The 22,251-nt window shown below is 49.6% G+C and overlaps 2 protein-coding genes and 1 long non-coding RNA gene across 3 annotated transcripts in view; 2 read left to right on the top strand and 1 right to left on the bottom strand.

The window, feature by feature from the left end:
* The window catches only part of SOS2 (SOS Ras/Rho guanine nucleotide exchange factor 2), a 42,590-nt gene extending 39,614 nt beyond the window's left edge, over window positions 1-2,976 (top strand). The window contains exon 23 of the mRNA XM_081195472.1: window positions 1,120-2,976. Coding sequence (XP_081051598.1) covers window positions 1,120-1,614 — 495 coding nt within the window. The 3' untranslated portion in view covers window positions 1,615-2,976. The remainder of the gene's footprint in view (window positions 1-1,119) is intronic.
* LOC308588263 lies at window positions 2,171-4,199 on the bottom strand. Its single transcript, XR_014008612.1, has 2 exons — window positions 3,835-4,199; window positions 2,171-3,224 (listed from the first exon to the last, which is right to left on the bottom strand). It is a non-coding gene; the product is annotated as an uncharacterized lncRNA (long non-coding RNA).
* An 8,817-nt stretch (window positions 4,200-13,016) lies between these two features.
* VCPKMT (valosin containing protein lysine methyltransferase) lies at window positions 13,017-19,577 on the top strand (the record flags this gene model as incomplete). Its single annotated transcript, XM_081212091.1, has 6 exons — window positions 13,017-13,270; window positions 15,207-15,317; window positions 16,039-16,111; window positions 16,200-16,319; window positions 17,574-17,678; window positions 19,182-19,577. The coding sequence occupies 6 exons, from the start codon at window positions 13,017-13,019 to the stop codon at window positions 19,194-19,196; spliced, it is 678 nt and encodes a 225-aa protein (XP_081068217.1). The 3' UTR covers window positions 19,197-19,577.
* Window positions 19,578-22,251: the final 2,674 nt, after the last annotated feature.

Raw genomic sequence — 22,251 nt, 5'->3', positions numbered from 1 at the left:
CAACCGGCTGGACCAAACATCCCCTGCATGTCCACTCTAGCAAAACAAGGAATGTTGTACTTGACTGCTCCCAGTGGATTACATCCCACAGCAGCAGCCTTCTCAAAAGTAGCTGGACCTACCGTATTTTTCGTCCCATAGGATGCTCCGTCCCATAGGACGCACCTAGTTTTTTTGGGGGGGAAATAAAGGAATTCCCCCCCCCCTTTATTCCCCCCCCCAAAAAGCAGGTCGGGGAAACCGAACCAGGTCGAGGAACAGTGGGATGGCGGCGCTGCGCCTCCCTGCTGTCCCCCGAGCTTGTGGGGCTGGCCGATGTCTGCCCGGTGCGGGGGGCGCTCTGCTTTAGGGCGCCCCCCCCCGCCGGGCGGCAGGCTGCTATCCGCAGTGTGGGGAGCCCTGCGGGGAACTCCTGCAAGGCTCCCCACGCTGCGGATGTCCGCCCGCGCGGGGGGCGCTCTGCTTCAGGGTGCCCCTCGTGCTAGGCGGCAGGCTGCTATCTGCAGCCTAGACATCCCTGCGGGACCTCCTGCAGAGCTGCCTAGGCTGCAGATGTGTTCCCGAAGCGCTGGGCACTCTGCTTTCAGGGCGCCCGACGCTCTGGGAAGCAGGCTGCTATCTGCAGCCTAGACAGCCCTGCGGGACCTCCCACAGGGCTGCCTATGCTGCGGATGTCTTCCTGAAGCCTGGAGGGCAAGAGGGGTCGGTGCGCACCAACCCCTCTCGCTCTCCAAGCTTCAGCAAAAGCCTGCATTCGCCCCATAGGACGCTCCCAGATTTCCCCTTCATTTTTGGAGGGGAAAAAGTGCGTCCTATAGGGCGAAAAATACGGTATTTGTGCTACTGGAGATTTTGAGATGTCCTTCTCCAGGGGACGAGCTCCTTTCATTTTGCACCATCAGGTTCGGCTAGGTGGTGTGTGCTTGCATGCCTGAGGAGCTGCTGTTCAGATTGGGGTGTGAGAATACAAAATTTGATTTTAAAAAGCAGATTTGTGGGGAAGATAGAGAGGTATGGAAAAAACTAGTGCAAGATCCCTGCTCTAAATATCCTCCTGCTTTCATGCTACTCTGGGAGCCTTGCTGCATTCTGGGTAACTTCTCTTCTCTCGTGTTCCAGGGCGGTTCCAGATCTGATGATGATCCTCCCGCTATCCCCCCCAGGCACCCACCTCCTCCAAAGATACAGCCCCGAGTCCCAGCTTACACTGGTCTGCTGCTAAGCCCTCCACCGCCGCCTCCCAGAGACCCGCCTCCTCTTCCTGACACCCCTCCTCCAGTGCCCCTTCGCCCTCCAGAGCACTTTGTGAACTGTTCCTTCAATCTCCAGCCGCCCCCCGTGGGACGCTTTCACAGGGACCCCGACCGGCTGCGGGAAGCCAGCACGTGTCCGAACTCGCCCAACACTCCTCCGAGCACCCCGTCGCCTCGCGTGCTGCGGCGTTGCTGTGCGCTCAGCCCGAATCCCAACAGCCTGGCGGCTCCCCCCGTCCCGCCGCGCCACAACTCCAGCCCCCTGCTGCCCAAACTGCCACCAAAGACTTACAAGAGGGAGCTGTCCCACCCTCCTTTGCACAGACACTCTTTGCTCGAGAACGCGGAAACTCCTCAATGACCTTCACAGCAGTAGTCATGGACACTGGAATCGTAGCTGTAAAGTACCCGTTTTCTTTTAATTTATTCCAGCGAGGCAGTGGATTTGGAAAGTTAACGCTTGCACCCAGAGCGCTGCTGGTCGTTCTCAAGCATCGGAGCAGCAAGAACAACCTCCTGCCGCCCTCAGCCTTCATACCCACTTGCAACAGCGTTCTCCTCAGGGGATCAGTAGCACTGCCTTCTCCTCCTCCTCCTCAGTGCCGACCGTTTTGCCAGTACAAAGAATATAGATTTTTGCACTGTAAATGACACACTACACTACTTCTAAACTGACATCAGTTCATTGCACTGAGCCAAAAAAAAAATTATGGTTGCTAGTGGGATATTTTATTTCCAAACTGGAGCACGTGCAACCTTTTCTACATATGTATTTTTTAAAAAGACCTAGGTTCTCCCGAACAAGGCTCACTGGGTTGCATTGAATTCTTTTCAGCGGGTCTTGCTTGGGAGACTGCCTAGTGGGTTGTATCTCCAAATGGTAGAATCCCCACCAAAGCATGAAGATGTATATCATGTTTCTGATATTTCTTTAAAAAAACAACAGCTCTTCAGCTACCTGCCTTTCAGAAAATATCTATAAATATAAATTTTAAGAGGTTTGTGAATGACCATTACTACTGTTCTCAAACATTAGTGGATAACATGTCTTATTTTCCATGGATTTTGCTGCTGAAGACTTAGAAGGGATAGGCAACTGAAGAAGAGTAGAGCATGCACTACAATTGTTCTGCTTAACATGAGCAGAGCAGGGCGGCCTCATCCAGTTTAGCAGATAGTATTTAGCATGTGTCAGGTCGTGCCTTTTTTGTTCAGGCAAGTGGAGATGTCTTAAGCTAAAAAAGTTGCCTGCTGTTTCGGCGAACAAAGCTATTACGCCATATTATGTACAGTTGTTTATAGTGTATATTTACAGATTGATAACCTGTATACATTTCTGTGATCTGAGGCCTATTCTGCAGTCTGTTACTCCAGTACACTGTCGTAAGCATTTTCCTGCATACCAGGGAAAAAGTTTTTGCCTTCCAGACTCAAAGCAACTTCAGTTAGGTTTTCGCTTTCGTTTCATTATGAGGTCCCCCTTGGAAAATGTGGTGTTTAAACCAGCAAATACCGAAGTTCTTTATCCGGACCTTTTTTGCAACTTAAAAAAACAAGGGAGACCTTCATTTGCCCAGCAGAGCTCTTTGCAGCTGGCAAGCTGAGTCTGGTCCAAGTACTGTAGAAACCAGAAGCCTTTTCTTGACTGGTCTGTGGCCTTTTACTGTGCTTTGTATCAGAGTTCTTAACCAGATTAATAAATCAATTTGGTCTTAATTTTTAAGAGAGTCTGAGCAAGTTACGTTTTCCTTGCAAAGATTGTCAGGCGGGTTACGGATGACAAACAGAACCTTTCTTGCTTATTTGGACCCAGAGATGGCTCAGTATGTTTTAGTGTTGGAAGCCTGAAATCTACATGGGTGCCCATTTGGAGGTAAAAATTATTAACCAGTTGCTGCCCAGTAAAATTGTACTGTATCTCCTGCTTGAGGCGGAATCCCTCACCTGGACTTCTTGGGCTGGTACAGAAACCTAAAAGAAGAAAAAAAGAGAGTTACATTATCAATTTTGGGGAAATAGTTCTGAACAAGGAGGAGGAAGAGCACCTAGTTAGACCAGCCAAAGAGACAAAGGCTTAAGTAGATAAATTATTATGGGAACACTTGGGAAGCAAATACACTTGGGAAGCCTCGCCTTTCGTATAATTTCTCAGTATGTAATTGTTTAGCATTCTGGGTCTTTGAAAAGGCTCCAAGGTGCTTCTTCTGACAAATCATTATTATACTGTCTCACTGGTATACATGGGTAGTAAAAGAGTTATTCAGTCCGTACAGATAAGAGCTTGCAGTTTAAAATCGGCCATGGGCAAAACAGCGGGAGCAGGAGAGCACAAGGAAGTACCGTATTTTTTGCTCTATAAGACTCACTTTTTCCCTCCTAAAAAGTACGGGGAAATGTGTGTGCATCTTATGGAGCGAATGCAGGCTGCGCAGCTATCCCAGAAGCCAGAACAGCAAGAGGGATTGCTGCTTTCACTGCGCAGCGATCCCTCTTGCTGTTCTGGCTTCTGAGATTCAGAATTTTTTTTCTTGTTTTCCTCCTCCAAAAACTAGGTGCGTCTTGTGGTACCTACGGTACCTACTTTTTGTGCCGTTGGAAGATCTTGGGTTCAGTAGCTTGGCATCTTGTATCAGGTGGAAAGGTTTCTACCCACACCCTGCAAAAGGTAGGCAAATAGCTTGACCTGGTTTGAGGCAGATTCCTCTGTCCAAGAATGCAGTCAGCTGCATTGTGCATAATTTAAGCTTTGTTAGAAGGGTTAACAACCCCTCTGCAGTGCCACAAATCCAACTCAATGGTGTAATGTTGGAAAGTGTCAATCACTTCTACCTGGGCAGTTATCTTTCCACGAGGGCCGACATTGATGCCGAAATCCAGCATCGCCTGAGCTCTGCGAGTGCAGCTTTCTCCCAATTGAAGTGCAAAGTGTTTGAGGACCAGGACATGCGCAGGGAAACCAAAATGCTTGTTTACAAAGTATTGTACTGCCAACCTTACTGATGCTTGTGAAACTTGGACCACTTATAAATGCCATCTCTAGCTCTTCGAAAGATTCCATCAATGGTGTCTCCAAAAAAATTTACACATCACTTGGGAAAAGAGGTGAATTAATGCCAGTATACTGGAAGAAGCAAAGATCACCCGTGTTGAACATTGGTTCTTCAACATCAACTTCGTTGGACTGGTCATATTGTGCGGATGCCTGATGATCATTTTCCAAAGCAACTACTCTATTCCAAACTTAAAAATGGAAAACGTATTGCTGGTGGTCAACAAAAGAGTTTTAAAGACACTCTCTAGGCAAATCTAAAAAAATGTACAGTGGTACCTCTAGATGCGAACGGGATCCGTTCTGGAGCCCCGTTTGCATCTAGAAGCAAACATAACCAGTGTCCACGCGGGTCACGTTTTGGCGCTTCTGCGCATGACGTCATTTTGAGCGTCTGTGCATGCACAAGCGGTGAAACCCGGGAGTAACGTGCTCCGTTACTTCCGGGTTGCCGCGGAGCGCAACTCAAACGTGCTCATCCCGAAGCACATTCAACAAGAGGCATGACTAGAATAAACACCAACAACTGGGAAACACACGGCTGCGAGTGCTCCAGTTGGAGAACAGCCTTTACCAAAGGTGTCAAGGGCTTTGAAGACCCTCAAACTCAGGATGCAAGGGAGAAATGTGCTAAGAGGAAGGCACGCTTGGCAAACCTTCACCATGATCAACTCCCACCCGGAAACCAATGTCCCCACTGTGGAAGGACGTGTGGATCCAGAATTGGCCTCCACAGTCACTTATAGACCCACTGTTAAGACCATGTTCATGGAAGATCATCTTACTCAGCTGCAAGTGATCGCCAAAGAAGAAATGATAAGAAGAATTTTGTTGTTGTTGTTGTTTAGTCATTTAGTGCTGTCCGACTCTTCGTGACCCCCTGGACCAGAGCACGCCAGGCACTTCTGTCTTCCACTGCCTCCCACAGTTTAGTCAAACTCATGCTGGGAGCTTCAGTGTCTATTATTTACACCCTGCCCATCTGGCTGGGCTTCCCCAACTACTATGGGGCTAATGTGGGAAAGCTGGCTCTCAAAGAGTGGCTGGGAGGAAGGGAGAGCGAGTTAGCATCATGTTCTGCATTCAGGGATGCAGCTCTGCACGTAGCTTGAATTCCACACAGCAAATACTTTGTGGAATAGGCCTCTCTAAAGATCTGGGTAATGTGCGCAACAGTTTGAGATCTTCAACTGCCACCAACCTGTGAAGAGGGCATCACGATTCCTGGTGAGATGTCCATGCCATCTTGTATTTTTATCCTGTGAACTGCCCTGAGATCTTGTGACGAAGGGCGGTAGATAATAATAATAATAATAATAATAATAATAATAATAATAATAATAATAATAATGCTGCCAGATGTCAATGGGCTTGGTTGTCCACAGGCTCCCTTTCCTGATGTCCATTGCCTGTTCCCTCTCTTCCTACTTTCCTGGCTGGTGTCAAACTGCAGTACTGAGAAGGAGGAATGGCCAAGGGAGCTTGCTTGATTTTCAGGTTGCTGATTCGAAAGGTTGCATTCCAGGGCCTTTGTCTTCCAGTGGGGTTGGTGCTCCTTGTGCACGCAGGTTTTTCACAGATTCCACAACATGCTTGGCATCAAACTGCCACATACCCCACCCAAGCAGGATTTACTCTTCCCAAGAAAAATGCAGTGAATTATTTGTAAAGCCTGCTGCCAGTTACCAGTCTGCCATTTCTCAATAAGCTTTGCTGTTAATCTGCCTCCTGGTCGGAGGGCTATAAATCACTGTAAGGAAGCAAAAAAGTGGGAAGGAGAAAATCTTGGAGGATGGACAGAGGAGTGAGCTACAAGTCCCAACTGAGGCTTCTGCTGGCATCATTCTAATATTATCATTAATGTTTATTACATTTCTATCTTGCCCTTCTTCCCCAAACAGCAAATCACCAATAACAACAAAAATAATAATGACATTGGTTGTTAATGAGTTGTGTTCGATTTATGTTTTATCACTGAGACTGCTGGTAGCTTTTTGGGCCCAAAAGTGGTGGCATGCTTATTTATTTAATAAGGTGAATGAAAAACCTCTGTGCGGTTTACAAATTCTTTTTAACAAAATTACCGGTAAAAGCAATAGTTTGGTTTCCCAACTTTTTTTTTACTACAACTCCCATCATCCCTCACTAGCAGGACAGGTAATCAGGGATGATGGGAATTGTAGTCCAAAAACAGGAGATCCCCAATTTGGGAAACCCTGGCAAGCCTTTTGAAAGGTGGTTAAAATAGGGATGGGCTAAAAACAGATTAAGGGACGCGGGTGGCGCTGTGGGTTAAACCACAGAGCCTAGGACTTGCCGATCAGAAGGTCGGCGGTTCGAATCAGCTCCCTTTGCTCAGTCCCTGCTCCTGCCAACCTAGCAGTTCGAAAGCACACCAAAAAGTGCAAGTAGATAAATAGGTACCACTCCGGTGGGAAGGTAAACGGCATTTCCTTGCGCTGCTCTGGTTCTCCAGAAGTGGCTTAGTCATGCTGGCCATATGACCCGGAAGCTCCCTTGGCCAGTAAAGCAAGATGAGCGCCGCAACCCCAGAGTCGTCTGCGACTGGACCTAATGGTCAGGGGTCCCTTTACCTTTAAAAACAGATTAAGAGCCGCTCCAGCTTCCTTACCAAAAGTGCTTTTAGCAGGCGCCGAAAGGAGCACAGCAAAGGGACCTCCCCAGGGATGGATTTAGGTTTGATGAGACCCTCAGCTACTGGTGGTAATGGGGCCCTTTCTACGTCTAGCAGTCCTTTGTCAACAACAAATTGTCGCTGTTTTTTGTGTTGAATATATGCTATATGGTAATTTATGGACCTAATAGCCATTTGCACATAACAGTCCATGCAGAATGTATAATAATAATAATAATAATAATAATAATAATAATAATAATAATAATAATAATTTATTATTTATACCCCGCCCATCTGGCTGAGTTTCCCCAGCCACTCTGGGCGGCTCCCAATCAGTGTTAAAAACAATACAGCATTAATAATAATAATAATAATAATTTATTATTTATACCCCGCCCATCTGGCTGGGCCTCCCCAGCCACTCTGGGCGGCTTCCATAAAAACCAAAAATACAGTAAAATGTCACACGTTAAAAACTTCCCTGAACAGGGCTGCCTTAAGATGTCTCCTGAATGTCAGATAGTTGTTTATCGCTTTGACATCTGCTGGAAGGGCGTTCCACAGGGCGGGCGCCACTACCGAGAAGGCCCTCTGCCTGGTTCCCTGTAGCTTTGCTTCTCGCAGTGAGGGAACCGCCAGAAGGCCCTCGGCGCTGGACCTCAGCGTCTGGGCAGACTGATGGGGGTGGAGACGCTCCTTCAGGTATACTGGACCGAGGCCGTTTAGGGCTTTAAAGGTCAGCACCAACACTTTGAATTGTGCTCGGAAACGTACTGGGAGCCAATGCAGGTCTTTCAAGACCGGTGTTATATGGTCTCGGCGGCCGCTCCCAGTCACCAGTCTAGCTGCCGCATTCTGGATTAGTTGTAGTTTCCGGGTCACCTTCAAAGGTAGCCCCACGTAGAGCGCATTGCAGTAGTCCAAGCGGGAGATAACCAGAGCATGCACCACTCTGGCGAGACAGTCCGCAGGCAGATAGGGTCTCAGCCTACGTACCAGATGGAGCTGGTAAACAGCTGCCCTGGACACAGATTTGACCTGTGCCTCCATGGACAGCTGTGAGTCCAAAATGACTCCCAGGCTGCGCACCTGGTCCTTCAGGGGCACAGTTACCCCATTCAGGACCAGGGAATCCTCCACACCTGCCCGCCTCCTGTCCCCCAAAAACAGTACTTCTGTCTTGTCAGGATTCAACCTCAATCTGTTAGCCGCCATCCATCCTCCAACCGCCTCCAGACACTCACACAGGACCTTCACCGCCTTCACTGGTTCTGATTTAAAAGAGAGGTAGAGCTGGGTGTCATCCGCATACTGATGAACACCCAGCCCAAACCTCCTGATGATCTCTCCCAGCGGCCGCATGTAAATGTTGAAAAGCATGGGGGAGAGGACAGAACCCTGAGGCACCCCACAAGTGAGAGCCCAGGGGTCTGAACACTCAACCCGGCCCAGGAGGAAGGAGCAGAACCACTGTATAACAGTGCCCCCAGCTCCCAGCCCCTCAAGACGGTCCAGAAGGATGCTATGGTCGATGGTATCAAACGCCGCTGAGAGATCCAGCAGAACTAGGAAACAGCTCTCACCTTTGTCCCTAGCCCGCCGGAGATCATCAACCAGTGCGACCAAGGCAGTTTCAGTCCCATGATGAGGCCTGAATCCCGACTGGAAGGGATCCAAATGGTCCGCTTCTTCCAGTCGTGCCTGGAGTTGTTCAGCAACCACTCGCTCAATCACCTTGCCCAGGAATGGAAGATTTGAGACTGGGCGATAGTTGGCCATCGTGGCCGCATCTAAAGATGGTTTTTTAAGAAGCGGTTTAATAACCGCCTCTTTCAGCGGGTCTGGGAAGGCTCCCTCACGGAGGGAAGCATTCACCACCCCACGAAGCCCATCGCCCAGTCCTTCCCGGCTAGCTTTTATAAGCGAGGATGGGCAAGGATCCAGGAGACAGGTGGTTGGTTTCACTCGTCCAAGCAGCCTGTCCACATCCTCGGAGGTAACAGATTGAAATTGATCCCACTCAACTTGACTAGACAGAACTCTAGCACTCTCCCGCCCCGGCCCTGCTCCCACGGTGGAGTCTACTTCTTCCCGAATCTGGGCGATTTTATCTGCAAAAAACTTTGCAAAATCATTGCAGGAGAACATGTGGCCCGTACTGGGCCCCGATGTTGCAGGTGGTTCCGCTAAATTGTGAACCACCTGAAAAAGTCTCCTGCTGCTGTTTTCTGCAGATGCAATAGAGGCGGTGAAGAAATTCTTCTTCGCCGTCGCTATCGCCACTTGGTAGGCTCGACGTTGAGCTCTAACCTGTGTCCGGTCAGATTCGGAATGAGTTATCCGCCACCGGCGCTCTAGCCGTCTCAATGATTGTTTCATTGCCCTCAGATCCGTGGAAAACCACGGGGCTGTCCGGGCTCCATGCAATCGGAGAGGGCGCTTCGGAGCCAAACAGTCAATAGCCCTGGTTAACTCCACATTCCAGCGGGCCACCAGGGAATCGGCTGAAAGGCCATCAACATGGGATAAAGCATCCCCTACCACTCTCTGGAAACCATTTGGATCCATTAAGTGGCGGGGGCGGACCATCCGAATTGGTCCCACCTCCCTGCAGAGGGGATGGGTCGCAGAAAAGTCCAGTTGCACCAGGAAGTGATCTGACCATGGCACTTCTTTCATTTCGCTTTTACTTAGTGTCAGATCACCAACATCCATAGAGGTAAACACCAGGTCCAAGGCATGTCCACGGCTATGGGTTGGGCCAGACTTATTCAGGGACAGCCCCATGGAGGCCATGCTTTCCACGAAGTCCCGAGCGGCCCCTTGTAAGGTCGTGTCGGCATGGATGTTAAAATCCCCTAGGACGACCAGGCTAGGTGTCTCCAGGAGAACATCCGCCACGACCTGAAGCAGCTCGGGCAGGGAATCCTTGGTGCAGCGGGGAGGTCGGTACACCAAAAGGAATCCTGTACTGCCCCTATTGCCCAACTTCCAGAACATGCACTCAGAAAACTGGGTCTTCCCAATAGGACGCCTGGTGCAAACTAATGACTTCCTAAAAATCACTGCAACCCCCCCTCCCCGCCCACGTGACCTGGGTTGCTGTGCGTAAGAGAAACCTGGTGGACAAGCAGCGGCAAGGACAGGCCCATCTGCTTCATTCAACCAAGTCTCTGTTACACATGCCAGGTCAAATCCTCCATCCATGATCAAGTCATGGATGGCAGTGGTCTTACGAATCATTGACCTGGCATTGCACAGCATATTAAAAACAGGGCTGCCTTAAGATGTCTTCTGAATGTCAGGTAATTATTTATCTCTTTGACATCTGGTGGGAGGGCGTTCCACAGGGCGGGCACCACCACCGAGAAGGCCCTCTGCCTGGCTCCCTGTAACTTGGCTTCTCGCAGTGAGGGAACCGCCAGAAGGCCCTCGGTGCTGGACCTCAGGGTCCGGGTAGAACGATGGGGGTGGAGACGCTCCTTCAGGTATACAGGACCGAGGCCATTTAGGACTTTAAAGGTCAGCACCAACACTTTGAATTGTACTGGGAGCCAATGTAGGTCTTTCAGGACTGGTGTTATATGGTCCCGGCGGCCACTCCCAGTCACCAGTCTAGCTGCCGCATTCTGGATTAATTGCAGTTTCCGGGTCACCTTCAAAGGTAGCCCCACGTAGAGCGCGTTGCAGTGGTCCAAGTGGGAGATAACTAGAGCATGCACCACTCTGGCGAGACAGTGCGCAGGCAGGGAGGGTCTCAGCCTGCGTACCAGATGGAGCTGGTAAACAGCTGCCCTGGATACAGAATTGACCTGTGCCTCCATGGACAGCTGTGAGTCCAAAATGACTCCCAGGCTACGCACCTGGTGCTTCAGGGGCACAGTTACCCCATTCTGGACCAGGGAGTCCTCCACACCTGCCCGCCTCCTGTCCCCCCAAAACAGTACTTCTGTCTTGTCAGGATTCAACCTCAATCTGTAGGCACCCTATATATAGAAAGGAGCAAACCAGTGATGTTTTAGGGATCAGGCTAGCAGGCGGGGCCCATGACTTACATCACAGGAGCCTACACAACACAAAACACTGTTGCTGGATGCAGGTTTTATTTTATATGTTTTTTATCTTATATTTTGGAAATGTGCATCCAGTCCCCCCCCTTTAAGTTGTTTTTGGGGCTCCCAAGAGAGTGGGGCCCTAAGCTATAGGTTGTTTAGCTTATGCGTATATCCGGCACTGCCTCCCTGTGATCATGAGGCAGGGAGTTCCAAAGTGTACTGTTTATACATAAAGTGAATAATAAGCAGCAGTGGCTCCGCTTTTGAGGCGGCTTTCCCTCGCGTGTCTGTGATCATGAGGCAGGGAGTTCCAAGGTGTACTGTTAAAGTGAATAATAAGCAGCAGTGGCTCCGCTTTTGAGGCGGCTTTCCCTCGTGTGTCTGTGATCATGAGGCAGGGAGTTCCAAAGTGTACTGTTAAAGTGAATAATAAGCAGCAGTGGCTCCGCTTTGGAGGCGGCTTTCCCTCGCGTGTCTGTGATCATGAGGCAGGGAGTTCCAAAGTGTACTGTTTATACATAAAGTGAATAAGAAGCAGCAGCGGCTCCGCTTTGGAGGCGGCTTTCCCTCGCGTCTCTGTGATCATGAGGCAGGGAGTTCCAAAGTGTACTGTTAAAGTGAATAATAAGCAGCAGTGGCTCCGCTTTGGAGGCGGCTTTCCCTCGCGTGTCTGTGATCATGAGGCAGGGAGTTCCAAAGTGTACTGTTTAGACATAAAATGAATAATAAGCAGCAGTGGCTCCGCTTTGGAGGCGGCTTTCCCTCACGTGTCTGTGATCATGAGGCAGGGAGTTCCAAAGTGTACTGTTTATACATAAAGTGAATAAGAAGCAGCAGTGGCTCCGCTTTGGAGGCGGCTTTCCCTCGCGTGTCTGTGATCATGAGGCAGGGAGTTCCAAAGTGTACTGTTACATAAAGTGAATAATAAGCAGCAGTGGCTCCGCTTTTGAGGCGGCTTTCCCTTGCGTGTCTGTGATCATGAGGCAGGGAGTTCCAAAGTGTACTGTTTATACATAAAGTGAATAATAAGCAGCAGTGGCTCCGCTTTGGAGGCGGCTTTCCCTCGCGTGTCTGTGATCATGAGGCAGGGAGTTCCAAAGTGTACTGTTAAAGTGAATAATAAGCAGCAGTGGCTCTGCTTTGGAGGCGGCTTTCCCTTGCGCGTCTGTGATCATGAGGCAGGGAGTTCCAAAGTGTACTGTTAAAGTGAATAATAAGCAGCAGTGGCTCCGCTTTGGAGGCGGCTTTCCCTTGCGCGTCTGTGATCATGAGGCAGGGAGTTCCAAAGTGTACTGTTTATACATAAAGTGAATAATAAGCAGCAGTGGCTCCGCTGTGGAGGCGGCTTTCCCTCGCGTGTCTGTGATCATGAGGCAGGGAGTTCCAAAGTGTACTGTTAAAGTGAATAATAAGCAGCAGTGGCTCCGCTTTGGAGGCGGCTTTCCCTTGCGCGTCTGTGATCATGAGGCAGGGAGTTCCAAAGTGTACTGTTAAAGTGAATAATAAGCAGCAGTGGCTCCGCTTTGGAGGCGGCTTTCCCTTGCGCGTCTGTGATCATGAGGCAGGGAGTTCCAAAGTGTACTGTTTATACATAAAGTGAATAATAAGCAGCAGTGGCTCCGCTGTGGAGGCGGCTTTCCCTCGCGTGTCTGTGATCATGAGGCAGGGAGTTCCAAAGTGTACTGTTAAAGTGAATAATAAGCAGCAGTGGCTCCGCTTTGGAGGCGGCTTTCCCTTGCGCGTCTGTGATCATGAGGCAGGGAGTTCCAAAGTGTACTGTTAAAGTGAATAATAAGCAGCAGTGGCTCCGCTTTGGAGGCGGCTTTCCCTCGCGTGTCTCTGATCATGAGGCAGGGAGTTCCAAAGTGTACTGTTTATACATAAAGTGAATAATAAGCAGCGGCGGCTCCGCTTCCCTTCGAGGCGGCTTTGTGTCTGTGAGGGGAGAGCGGCCTCCTCCTCCTCCCTCCGCCGCCGCCGCTCTCGCTCCTCCTCCTCGCCGCTCTCCCTCGGCCTCGGCCATGGCGTCTCCGGCCTGCCCTTCTCCGGGCTTGGAGCGCGCCCTGGCCCGGCGGGACGGCTCGGCGGGGCTCCGCCTGGGGCAGCGCTGGGCGGGCGGCACGGGCTGCGTGGTGTGGGACGCGGCGCTGGTGCTGGCGCGCTTCCTCGAGAAGGCGGCCGAGGAGGAGCAGGCCGGGCTCCCTCTCCGCCGCAAGGCCGCGCTCGAGCTGGGCGCCGGCACCGGCCTCGTGGGCCTCATGGCCGCCAGCCTCGGGTACGTCGTCCTTCTCCAAGGGAACCTTGGGCAGCTGGGAGGCGGGCGGGCAAGGAGAGCGGCCGGGCCGGGCCTCGCCTCAGCGGCGCCGACACGGACTGGCAGCAGCGGCACCCTCCAACCTTGAATAAGAACAACCCCAGCGCTGGGATTGAGCAGGGGACCTTAATAATAATAGTAATAATAGTAATAGTAATAATAATAATAATAATAATAATAATAATAATAATAATAATAATAATAATAGAGGTGGTCTTCCCACTGAGCTATAGCTCTTCCCTTAAAATTAACAGTAAGATTCCAGTCCTCAGGCCCATCTAATTGGTCCAGTATTGCCCACACGGACTGGCAGCAGCGGCACCCTCCAACCTTGAATAAGAACAACCCCAGCGCTACCTGGAGGCGCGGGTGCCTTCTTGGGACTGAGCAGGGGACCTTAATAATAATAATAATAATAATAATAGTAATAATAATAATAATAATAATAATGTGGTCTTCCCACCGAGCTATAGCTCTTCCCTTAAAATTAACAGTAAGATTCCAGTCCTCAGGCGCATCTAGTTGGTCCAGTATTGCCCACACTGACTGGCAGCAGCGGCACCCTGGAGCCTTTAATAATAACAATAATAATAATCCCAGCGCTACCTGGAGACGCCGATGCTTTCTTGGGATTGAGCATGAGACCTTCTGAATAATAATAATAGAGGGGCCCTTCCCACTGAGCTATAGCTCTTCCCTTAAAATTAACAGCAAGATTCCAGTCCTCAGGCCCATCTAATTGGTCCAGTATTGCCCACACTGACGGGCAGCAGCAGCACCCTGGAGCCTTCAATAATAACAGTAATAACCCCAGCGCTACCTGGGTTTAACCCTGCGCTGTGGGTTAAACCACAGAGCCTAGGACTTGCCGATCAGAAGGTCGGCGGTTCGAATCCCCGCAATGACGGGGTGAGCTCCCGTTGCTCGGTCCCTGCTCCTGCCCACCTAGCAGTTCAAAAGCATGTCAAGTGCAAGTAGATAAATAGGTACCACTCCGGCGGGAAGGTAGACAGCGTTTCCATGCGCTGCTCTGGTTCGCCAGAAGCAGCTTAGTCATGCTGGCCACATGTACGCCGGTTCCCTCGGCCAGTAAAGCGAGATGAGCGCCGCAACCCCAGAGTCGGCCACGACTGGACCTAATGGTCAGGGGTCCCTTTACCTTTATATGGATACTCCTACAGAGACAGGATATTCCATCTGTCGGGGATTCTTTAGCCGAGATCCCTGCACGGCAGGGGGTAGGGTTGCAAGGTTCCTTCCAACTCTACAGTTGATTCTATGTACCACCTTTTGTCAACAGGCCACAGGGAAGTTTACAACATCATAAACTACTAGAATATTATAAGAAAAGACGGCCTTATCCTCCATGAATTTGTCCAAAGTCTTTTTAAGGCCATCTCACTAGTAGCCAGCACTCCCATCTTGTGGTCCTGCACCTAGAGCTAAAGGGATTGAGTCCAGGCTCCCCCCCCCAAAAAAAAAAAACACCCCCACAATTGCACTGCTAATCGCACAGATTTAATGTTTATTACTAGAGATTGAAATAGTGTTCCAACATGCCGATGGGTTTTGCAGCATTGTATTAATCATTGCCACTTTTTATTTTCATTTATATCTCTTTTTATGCAGGATTTATTTAACCAGGTTATTTTGGTGTGTGCCCTAATTGTTCATGCCTGATTCATTCCCACCAGAACTGAATCTGTGTTGGCTCATGTACGGAGTTTTAAGCATAGTCGCTTTGGCAAGAACTTAGTTGCAAACAGGACTTTTTCTAAGCTGAATGAGGGGTGCTTAAAAACCTGTGCATTGTGTGGTTTCTTGCATATTGTGTGTGTGTGAGAGAGAGAGAATGAGACGGGCAACTAATATAGCCCCCACCCCACTTCTTTTGTAGTGCAAACGTTACAGTTACTGATCTCGATGAAGTTCAGGATTTGCTGAAAATGAACATTGAGAATAATCGGCATCTTATCACAGGTTCCATTCAAGCCAAGGTACTGAAATGGTTCGTATGAACTTCTTGTTCTGTAATTTAAAATTTCCTCAAGAAACTTCAAACCAATTTTAGGGAGTGGAAGTCAACTTTAACCAGAGAGTGACTCTTAGAATCATAGAATCATAGAGTTGGAAGAGACCACAAGGGCCATCGAGTCCAAGTCCAGCCCCAATCGGGCCGTGATCTGTAGCGTGAAGTCACAGATAGTCATATGAACATGAGCTTGCTTCCAACTTCCTTCAGCCGTTCCATACTTTGCTTTGAACTGACTTAGCATTTTATGTATATTTGAAGCTTAGAAGGTTTTGCATGGGGGTGGCTAAGCGTTGAACTAAACTGGTAGGTGAGCAGAGGTAGATCTGCCAGGCTCTGCATCATTCTGGCCCCTGCTGCCCTCCTTATACCTTGGACTACATCTCCCATCAGCCCCAGCCAGCATGTGGTCCAAAGTTTTAGTCTTCGTTAACAGAACTGTAGAAGGGACTGTGAAGGTCATCTGGCCCAAACCCTCCTCAGTGTCACCAGGTTGGTGAAGATTGGCCTGGCTTGTGCTCTTGGGGATGCCCGGAAGACTCTGCCACACACACACCTGCATAACTTGTAGATAGACTTGTACTTTTTTATGCATTTAATCATAAAGCTGCTTTGGGAGCCGCTGTCGACTGAAAACCAGGGCACAAATAAAACCAAATGTTCTTTTCTGTATTGCATCCACCTTCTTCTTGTTTAGGGGTGAAGAAGTATCCGACTTCCTTCCGTCACCTGATTACATCCTGATGGCAGACTGCATCTACTACGAAGAGGTAAATCACATTTTTTCTTGTAGATTCGCCTTTTAGCTGCAAGTGTGGAATGAAGTTAAGTGGCAAGTGCTTTCTGCTTTACGGACAGTCACTGGAGCCGTTGCTCAAGACTCTGAAGGACTTGGCTGGCCCTGAAACAACCATCCTTTGCTGCTATGAAGAAAGGACTATGGGGAAGAACCCAGAAGTGGAGAGAAAATACTTTGAGGTGAGTCGTCTGCCAGTGCAGAATGTCTCGGAGGAGCCCTTGTTCCTGTGGAGAAAAGCCTGGAAGTATCCCAAGGCGCTTTCTAAAACGGGATATAAAAATCAAACAGAAACCTGCCAGTGTCATAGAATCATAGAATTGTAAAATTGGAAGGGACCCCAAGGGTCTTCTAGACTAACCCCAAGTCTTACTGCTTTTTAAAAAAACAAAAATATGTGCTGTGACACACATTGAATGCTTTCTGTCCACCTCGCCTCCAAAAGGATATTGTAGATCTGGAGAAGTTCAGGAAAGGGCAACCGAAACGATCAAGGAGCTGGAGAATCTCGCAACATTTGAGACTCTTCAGTTTAGAGAACGCGATAGACCTCTATCATGGAGCATCTCCACTCCCATTCTTCAGCCTGGACACTGAGGTCCAGCTCTGAGGACCTTTTGGCAGTTCCCTCCCTGTGAGAAGTGTAGTTACAGGGAACCAGGCAGAGGGCCTTCTCGGTAGTGGCACCTGCCCTGTGGAACGCCCTCCCACCAGATGTCAGGGAAATTAACCACTATCTTGACTTTTAGAAGACATCTGAAGGCAGCCCTGTTTAGGGAAGCTTTTAATGTTTTATTGTGATTAATGTTTCTAATTTGTTGGAAGCCGCCCAGGGTGGCAAGGCCAGCCCAATCAGATGGGTTGTATATAACTATTAAATTATTATTGTATTACTATCTATGAAATTACACATGGTCTGAAGAATGTGGTACAGATAGTTTTTCTGTGTCTTAGATACTACTAGAATCGGGGGTCATCCAGTGGAAGTGAATGGTGGGAGAGTCAAGACAGGCACAGCACATAGTTAAACTACAAAATGACTGCAGGATATTGTGATGGCACCGAATTAGATTGCTTTAGAAGGGGATCAGGCATGGAGAAGAAAGCTAGCAGTGGCTGAAAACGTCCTCCAGAATCAGAGGCAGCGTGCTGGGGAACAGCTGTGGCCGAGGGCTGTGGCGCTCATACCCTGGTTGTGGGCTTCCCATAGGCATCTGATTTGCCCCTTTGAGAAGCAGGGTGTGGGGCCAGGTGTGCCTTCGATGCAGCCGCTGGGCTCTCCTTCGGTTCCCAGGAGTCTGCGTGGAAGATTTCTGTGCTGTGCTTCTGAGGTTATGGTTACATAAGTGGTGCAATTTCTCTAGGAGGCTCAGATCTGAATGAGGCCAAGGACGTTTGGCTGCACTCTTTTATTCTTGCGCAATTTTAAATTGCAGCTTCTTCAGAGGGACTTTGATCTGGAGAAGGTTCCCTTGGAGAAGCACGACGAGGAGTATCGGAGTGAGGACATTCATATCTTCATCATCAGAAAGAAGAAAACGGTATGTGGTCACTGGAAAGGCACCAGAGATGGAGCAGCTTATGCTCCAGAAAACCTTCCATTTTTTGGAGCCATAGCAATATAAGGTTGCTGTTCTTGTGGTTGAATGTTCAAATCCTGCCTAGATGATGGTTTTGAGTGGAAGCCCACCCAAATCTCATTTCTGTGTTTCCTCCTCCTTCCTGCAGCTCAGCACGGGTGTCATTCTGTCTCCCTCCAAATCACAGGTTCCCAAACTTATTTGGCCTACTGCCCACTTTTCAGGAAAAAAATAATCAGTGCCCCCCTCCCCTTGGCCAAGTAGGCAGGTAAGCTGTGATCCGCTTCCCAGGCCTGGTTGAAGCCGAAAAGGGTTTCCCCAAGCCCAGGAAAACCCCTCAGCTCCAACAGGGCCACCAGATCTGGGGGGTGGGGGCGTTGTTGCTGTCCAGTAAGCATCATTACACAACAGATGAAACATGCACTAATGGCTTTTCAAAATTCTCTTCTTTCTTTATGCTTCCACTGCCCTCTTATTTTTATTCAACACCCCCCCCCAATTGCACCCAAAGCTACTCCTGCCCTCCTGGATCGTTCCTGCACCACCACCACCCCAAATCATAGCATGCAAGATGGGAATCAGGCTTAGGAATGCGAACACCCTTCCTCGCCTCTCTTCCTACTTAGATGCAAACCCCCTTTCCCATATGTGCCCTTATCATAACCATGGTTATACTAACCAAATTATTTTATAACTATGCTTTGTTAGCTCACTTAAAACCATGGTTTCAGGCTACGGTTTCTGAGGGAGCCCTGGTTAGCGCTGGTGCGGATGCAGTGTTATATGAATTCTAGGAGCTAAATGCCACCTTGAACCTAGGTTATGGGCACCACAGCAGAATGTCTAGGTGCGCTTTTTTTTTAATAACAAGACTACAAAGCTGAAAATGAATGCACTGCAGCTACAATCTTATGTTCCTTTTTCACATGGTCTAGTCCTTCCCGTGCCCACCCCCCTAATATTCTTATGAGGGTCCCTTCTCCGGTCTTCAGAGAGCGGCTGGAAGTGGGGAGGCAGAAAAAGGTCCCTCCTTTTCTTCCAGCAGTGGCAGTTTTAATCTGAAATCTTAGGCTCAGTACTGCGCCCAGAGCTCAGAAACTGCTCACATGGATGAAATTCCATGTCGCAAAACGTGCCTAGAACAATGGGAGTTTCAAACACTGTGTGGCTGTAACAAAGATAGCTTAGGCCCAGGAGGACCAGTGTGGTGCTTCTAGGTGTCATTAGACCATGGCTCCTCTCAGCCTCCACAAGTATCTTCTTGGATGATGAGACTTTCACAGGCCAACAGCAACTGGAAGATGCCACATGAGCTATCCCTGGCTTATGCTGACAAGCAGGGATTTGTGTTAGAGAGAGAGGCTGGAAGCCTCTTTATAAACAAGAGTTTGTAGGGAGCCGATGAGAAGAAACTAGCAAAATAGTTTGCGCCAAGGTAGTTAGTGGTTTCTTGATGTTTTTCAGATTTTTCCATCATGATGGCTTCTTTAATGACGCTCTGGGAACTGGGAAGGACAGAGCCAAGAGCTCTTCACAGAGACTTTGCAGAGCATCTCTGGCAAAAGTGGATCATCGCGCCGTCTCCTACTAAGATGAGACACGCAGTCTGTTTTCTTGAAAGAGCTACAGACTCAAGGCTCCGGCTTACCTTTCGACAAGGGCGCTGGCTGCAGAAGAAGAAAAACGAAGGCTTGTGACGCCAGTGAACAGAAATGGGTAACTCTGAGTCACACGGGTGGCTGAGTGTTTTGTACACATTTTCCAGCTACTTCTGAGTAACAGTCTGCCTTGCTAGTTACAGTTTCCGAGAAATTTTGTTATGTAAGTAGGGTGATTTATTAAACTCTTCTTCCTAATGCATTCTCGAAAAGGCATGTCTCCGCGACCACACCTTGTCTGAGTTCCTTGAGCCCACAATACAATTTGGGATGTTCCTGGTGACACACGTGTAAAACATATTGGAGGGGAATAGACACACAGACCCTACACCTGCATGAAGCTTTCAGAACAATGAAAGAAAAAGGAGAACACAGGGGATGAGGAATAATAATAATAATTTATTATTTATACTCCGCCCATCTGGCTGGGCCTCCCCAGCCACTCTGGGCGGCTTCCATAAAAACCAAAAATACAGTAAAATATCACACGTTAAAAACTTCCCTGAACAGGGCTGCCTTAAGATGTCTTCTGAATGTCAGGTAGTTGTTTATCGCTTTGACATCTGCTGGAAGGGCGTTCCACAGGGCGGGCGCCACTACCGAGAAGGCCCTCTGCCTGGTTCCCTGTAGCTTTGCTTCTTGCAGGGAGGAAACCACCAGAAGGCCTTTGGAGCTGGACCTCAGTGTCCGGGTAGAACGATGGGGGTGGAGATGCTCCTTCAGGTATACTGGACCGAGGCCGTTTAGAGCTTTAAAGGTCAGCACCAACACTTTGAATTGTGCTCGGAAACGTACTGGGAGCCAATGTAGGTCTTTCAAGACCGGTGTTATATGGTCTCGGCGGCCACTCCCAGTCACCAGTCTAGCTGCCGCATTCTGGATTAGTTGTAGTTTCCGGGTCACCTTCAAAGGTAGCCCCAGGTAGAGCGCATTGCAGTAGTCCAAGCGGGAGATAACCAGAGCATGCACCACTCTGGCGAGACAGTCTGCAGGCAGATAGGGTCTCAGCCTACGTACCAGATGGAGCTGGTAAACAGCTGCCCTGGACACAGATTTGGCCTGTGCCTCCATGGACAGCTGTGAGTCCAAAATGTCTCCCAGGCTGCGCACCTGGTCCTTCAGGGGCACAGTTACCCCATTCAGGACCAGGGAGTCCTCCACACCTGTGGCCTCACAGACGCTGAGCGACTCCGTTTCCCATTCTCCCCAGCCAGCCTGGCCAGTGGTCAGAGGCGATGGGAAATGAAGCCTTTTGAGTGGCCGCAGGGGCCCTGAGATAATCTGTCGAGTTCCCAGCAAGGGTGTGGTCTGAGTTGGAGACCTTGTGAGCTGCTGCCTTCTCCCTCCCCAGCTCTGTTGCCCCAGTATGCAGCCCTTCGCAGGAGAACTCCTAAGCTCAGTCAGGCTCAAAGACTGCCTTGAGAGCCTCTGCAGTTTCCTCCCGACCCATTTCTGCCAAGGAGCGGCCTGTCCTGCGTGGAGCTGCAGCAAGCAGAGCTGTGCGCCAACAAGGAAGGGCTGTGGCTGTACGACATGTACACAGCCAGCTCCTCATTCATCTCTGGATTGCCACAGGGTGGGAAATCATTCCTGTAGCCGCAGAGGGAAGGGCTGCCCTCCAGAGGTGCAGCACAGGCCCCACGTGTGGGGCAGCCCCAGCTTAGTTCCCTCCAGAAGTTTTGGACCACAAATGCTCTGGCTGGGGCTAATGGGGACTGCGGTCCAGAGCGCAAAGGGGGGCACCAGGTTGGGGGAGGCTGGTGGGTGTGGCTCCAAGTCACGCATTGCTGCCGAAAGAATCATAACCAGCAGGGCAGAGGTAGTCAATGTGCCCTGACCAACTTTCATCATCCCTGAGCATCCCAGAGCAGGGTTAGAGAAGACCCTCCCCAACTTGAGACCGGGAAGAGTCACTGCCAGCCTGGAGCAGTGGGCAGGTCAAATGGGCCTCTTCGCCTGGCTTCAGGGCAGTTTTAGGTGCCGCTGTGAGGTCACCAGAGGCACCTGTTGGCTTTGGGTGAAAAGGGAGGAATCCAGCAGGCCTGTGGGGAAAAGGGTGGAACCGATACTGGAAATGTTTGATTCACACACTGACTTCGTTTGATTTTACTGCCCCCGCATTTGAGGACGTTTGCAGTGGTCATTCAAAAAGGGCTTATCTGGTGAAAAAGTCAGGTGATCCATATGACAACCATATGTCAGGAGTGCTCTGATGGTGTTTCCTGCTTGGCAGGGGGTTGGACTCGATGGCCCTTGTGGTCTCTTCCAACTCTAGGATTCTATGATTCATTTGCCACAAACAAAGCAATTGTACACAGGATGGCTTTGTGATCTGCTTTGCAGAGCACGCTCCCCTGTTTGAAGAGCTGCCTAGTCGAAGTCCAGTTTAAAGATGAAGAACTCAGAAGGGGGACCTGCAAGGACCTTGAATTCCGGGCACAGCCGTAGCGTGCAGCACCCAGGCAGCCGAAACACAGGTCCCCTTGTCGCAGCCTCCCCCACGAGGGAGGAGTGCGTTGCAGTTGTATTTAAATTGCACTGTTTATTAGTTTGCACCTGTGTATATAGGTTAGCAAATGCACATCTTTTGCAAAACTGTGCCTTGTCCCTTTTGGGGTGCAGGGAGGAGTTGCGGTTCATTCCTTTAAAAATGCATTAATGGCTTCCCTATGCATCTGCACTGAGTCTCCATCTTGCCAGGGTTCAGATTTAAACTGACTTGATCTTTCTTACATCCGGTTCCAAATTCAAGTTGAACTCAGAAAAGCAGATTTCAAGCAAGGTCTGTATAGTTAAAGCCATGGTTTTCCCAGTAGTGATGTACGGAAGTGAGAGCTGGACCATAAAGAAGGCTGATCGCCGAAGAATGGATGCTT

This window comes from Podarcis bocagei, assembly GCF_964188305.1.
Source record: "Podarcis bocagei genome assembly, chromosome: 1".
Classification (NCBI taxonomy): Eukaryota; Metazoa; Chordata; class Lepidosauria; order Squamata; family Lacertidae; genus Podarcis; species Podarcis bocagei.
This window is presented reverse-complemented; position numbering and strand designations above follow the sequence as displayed.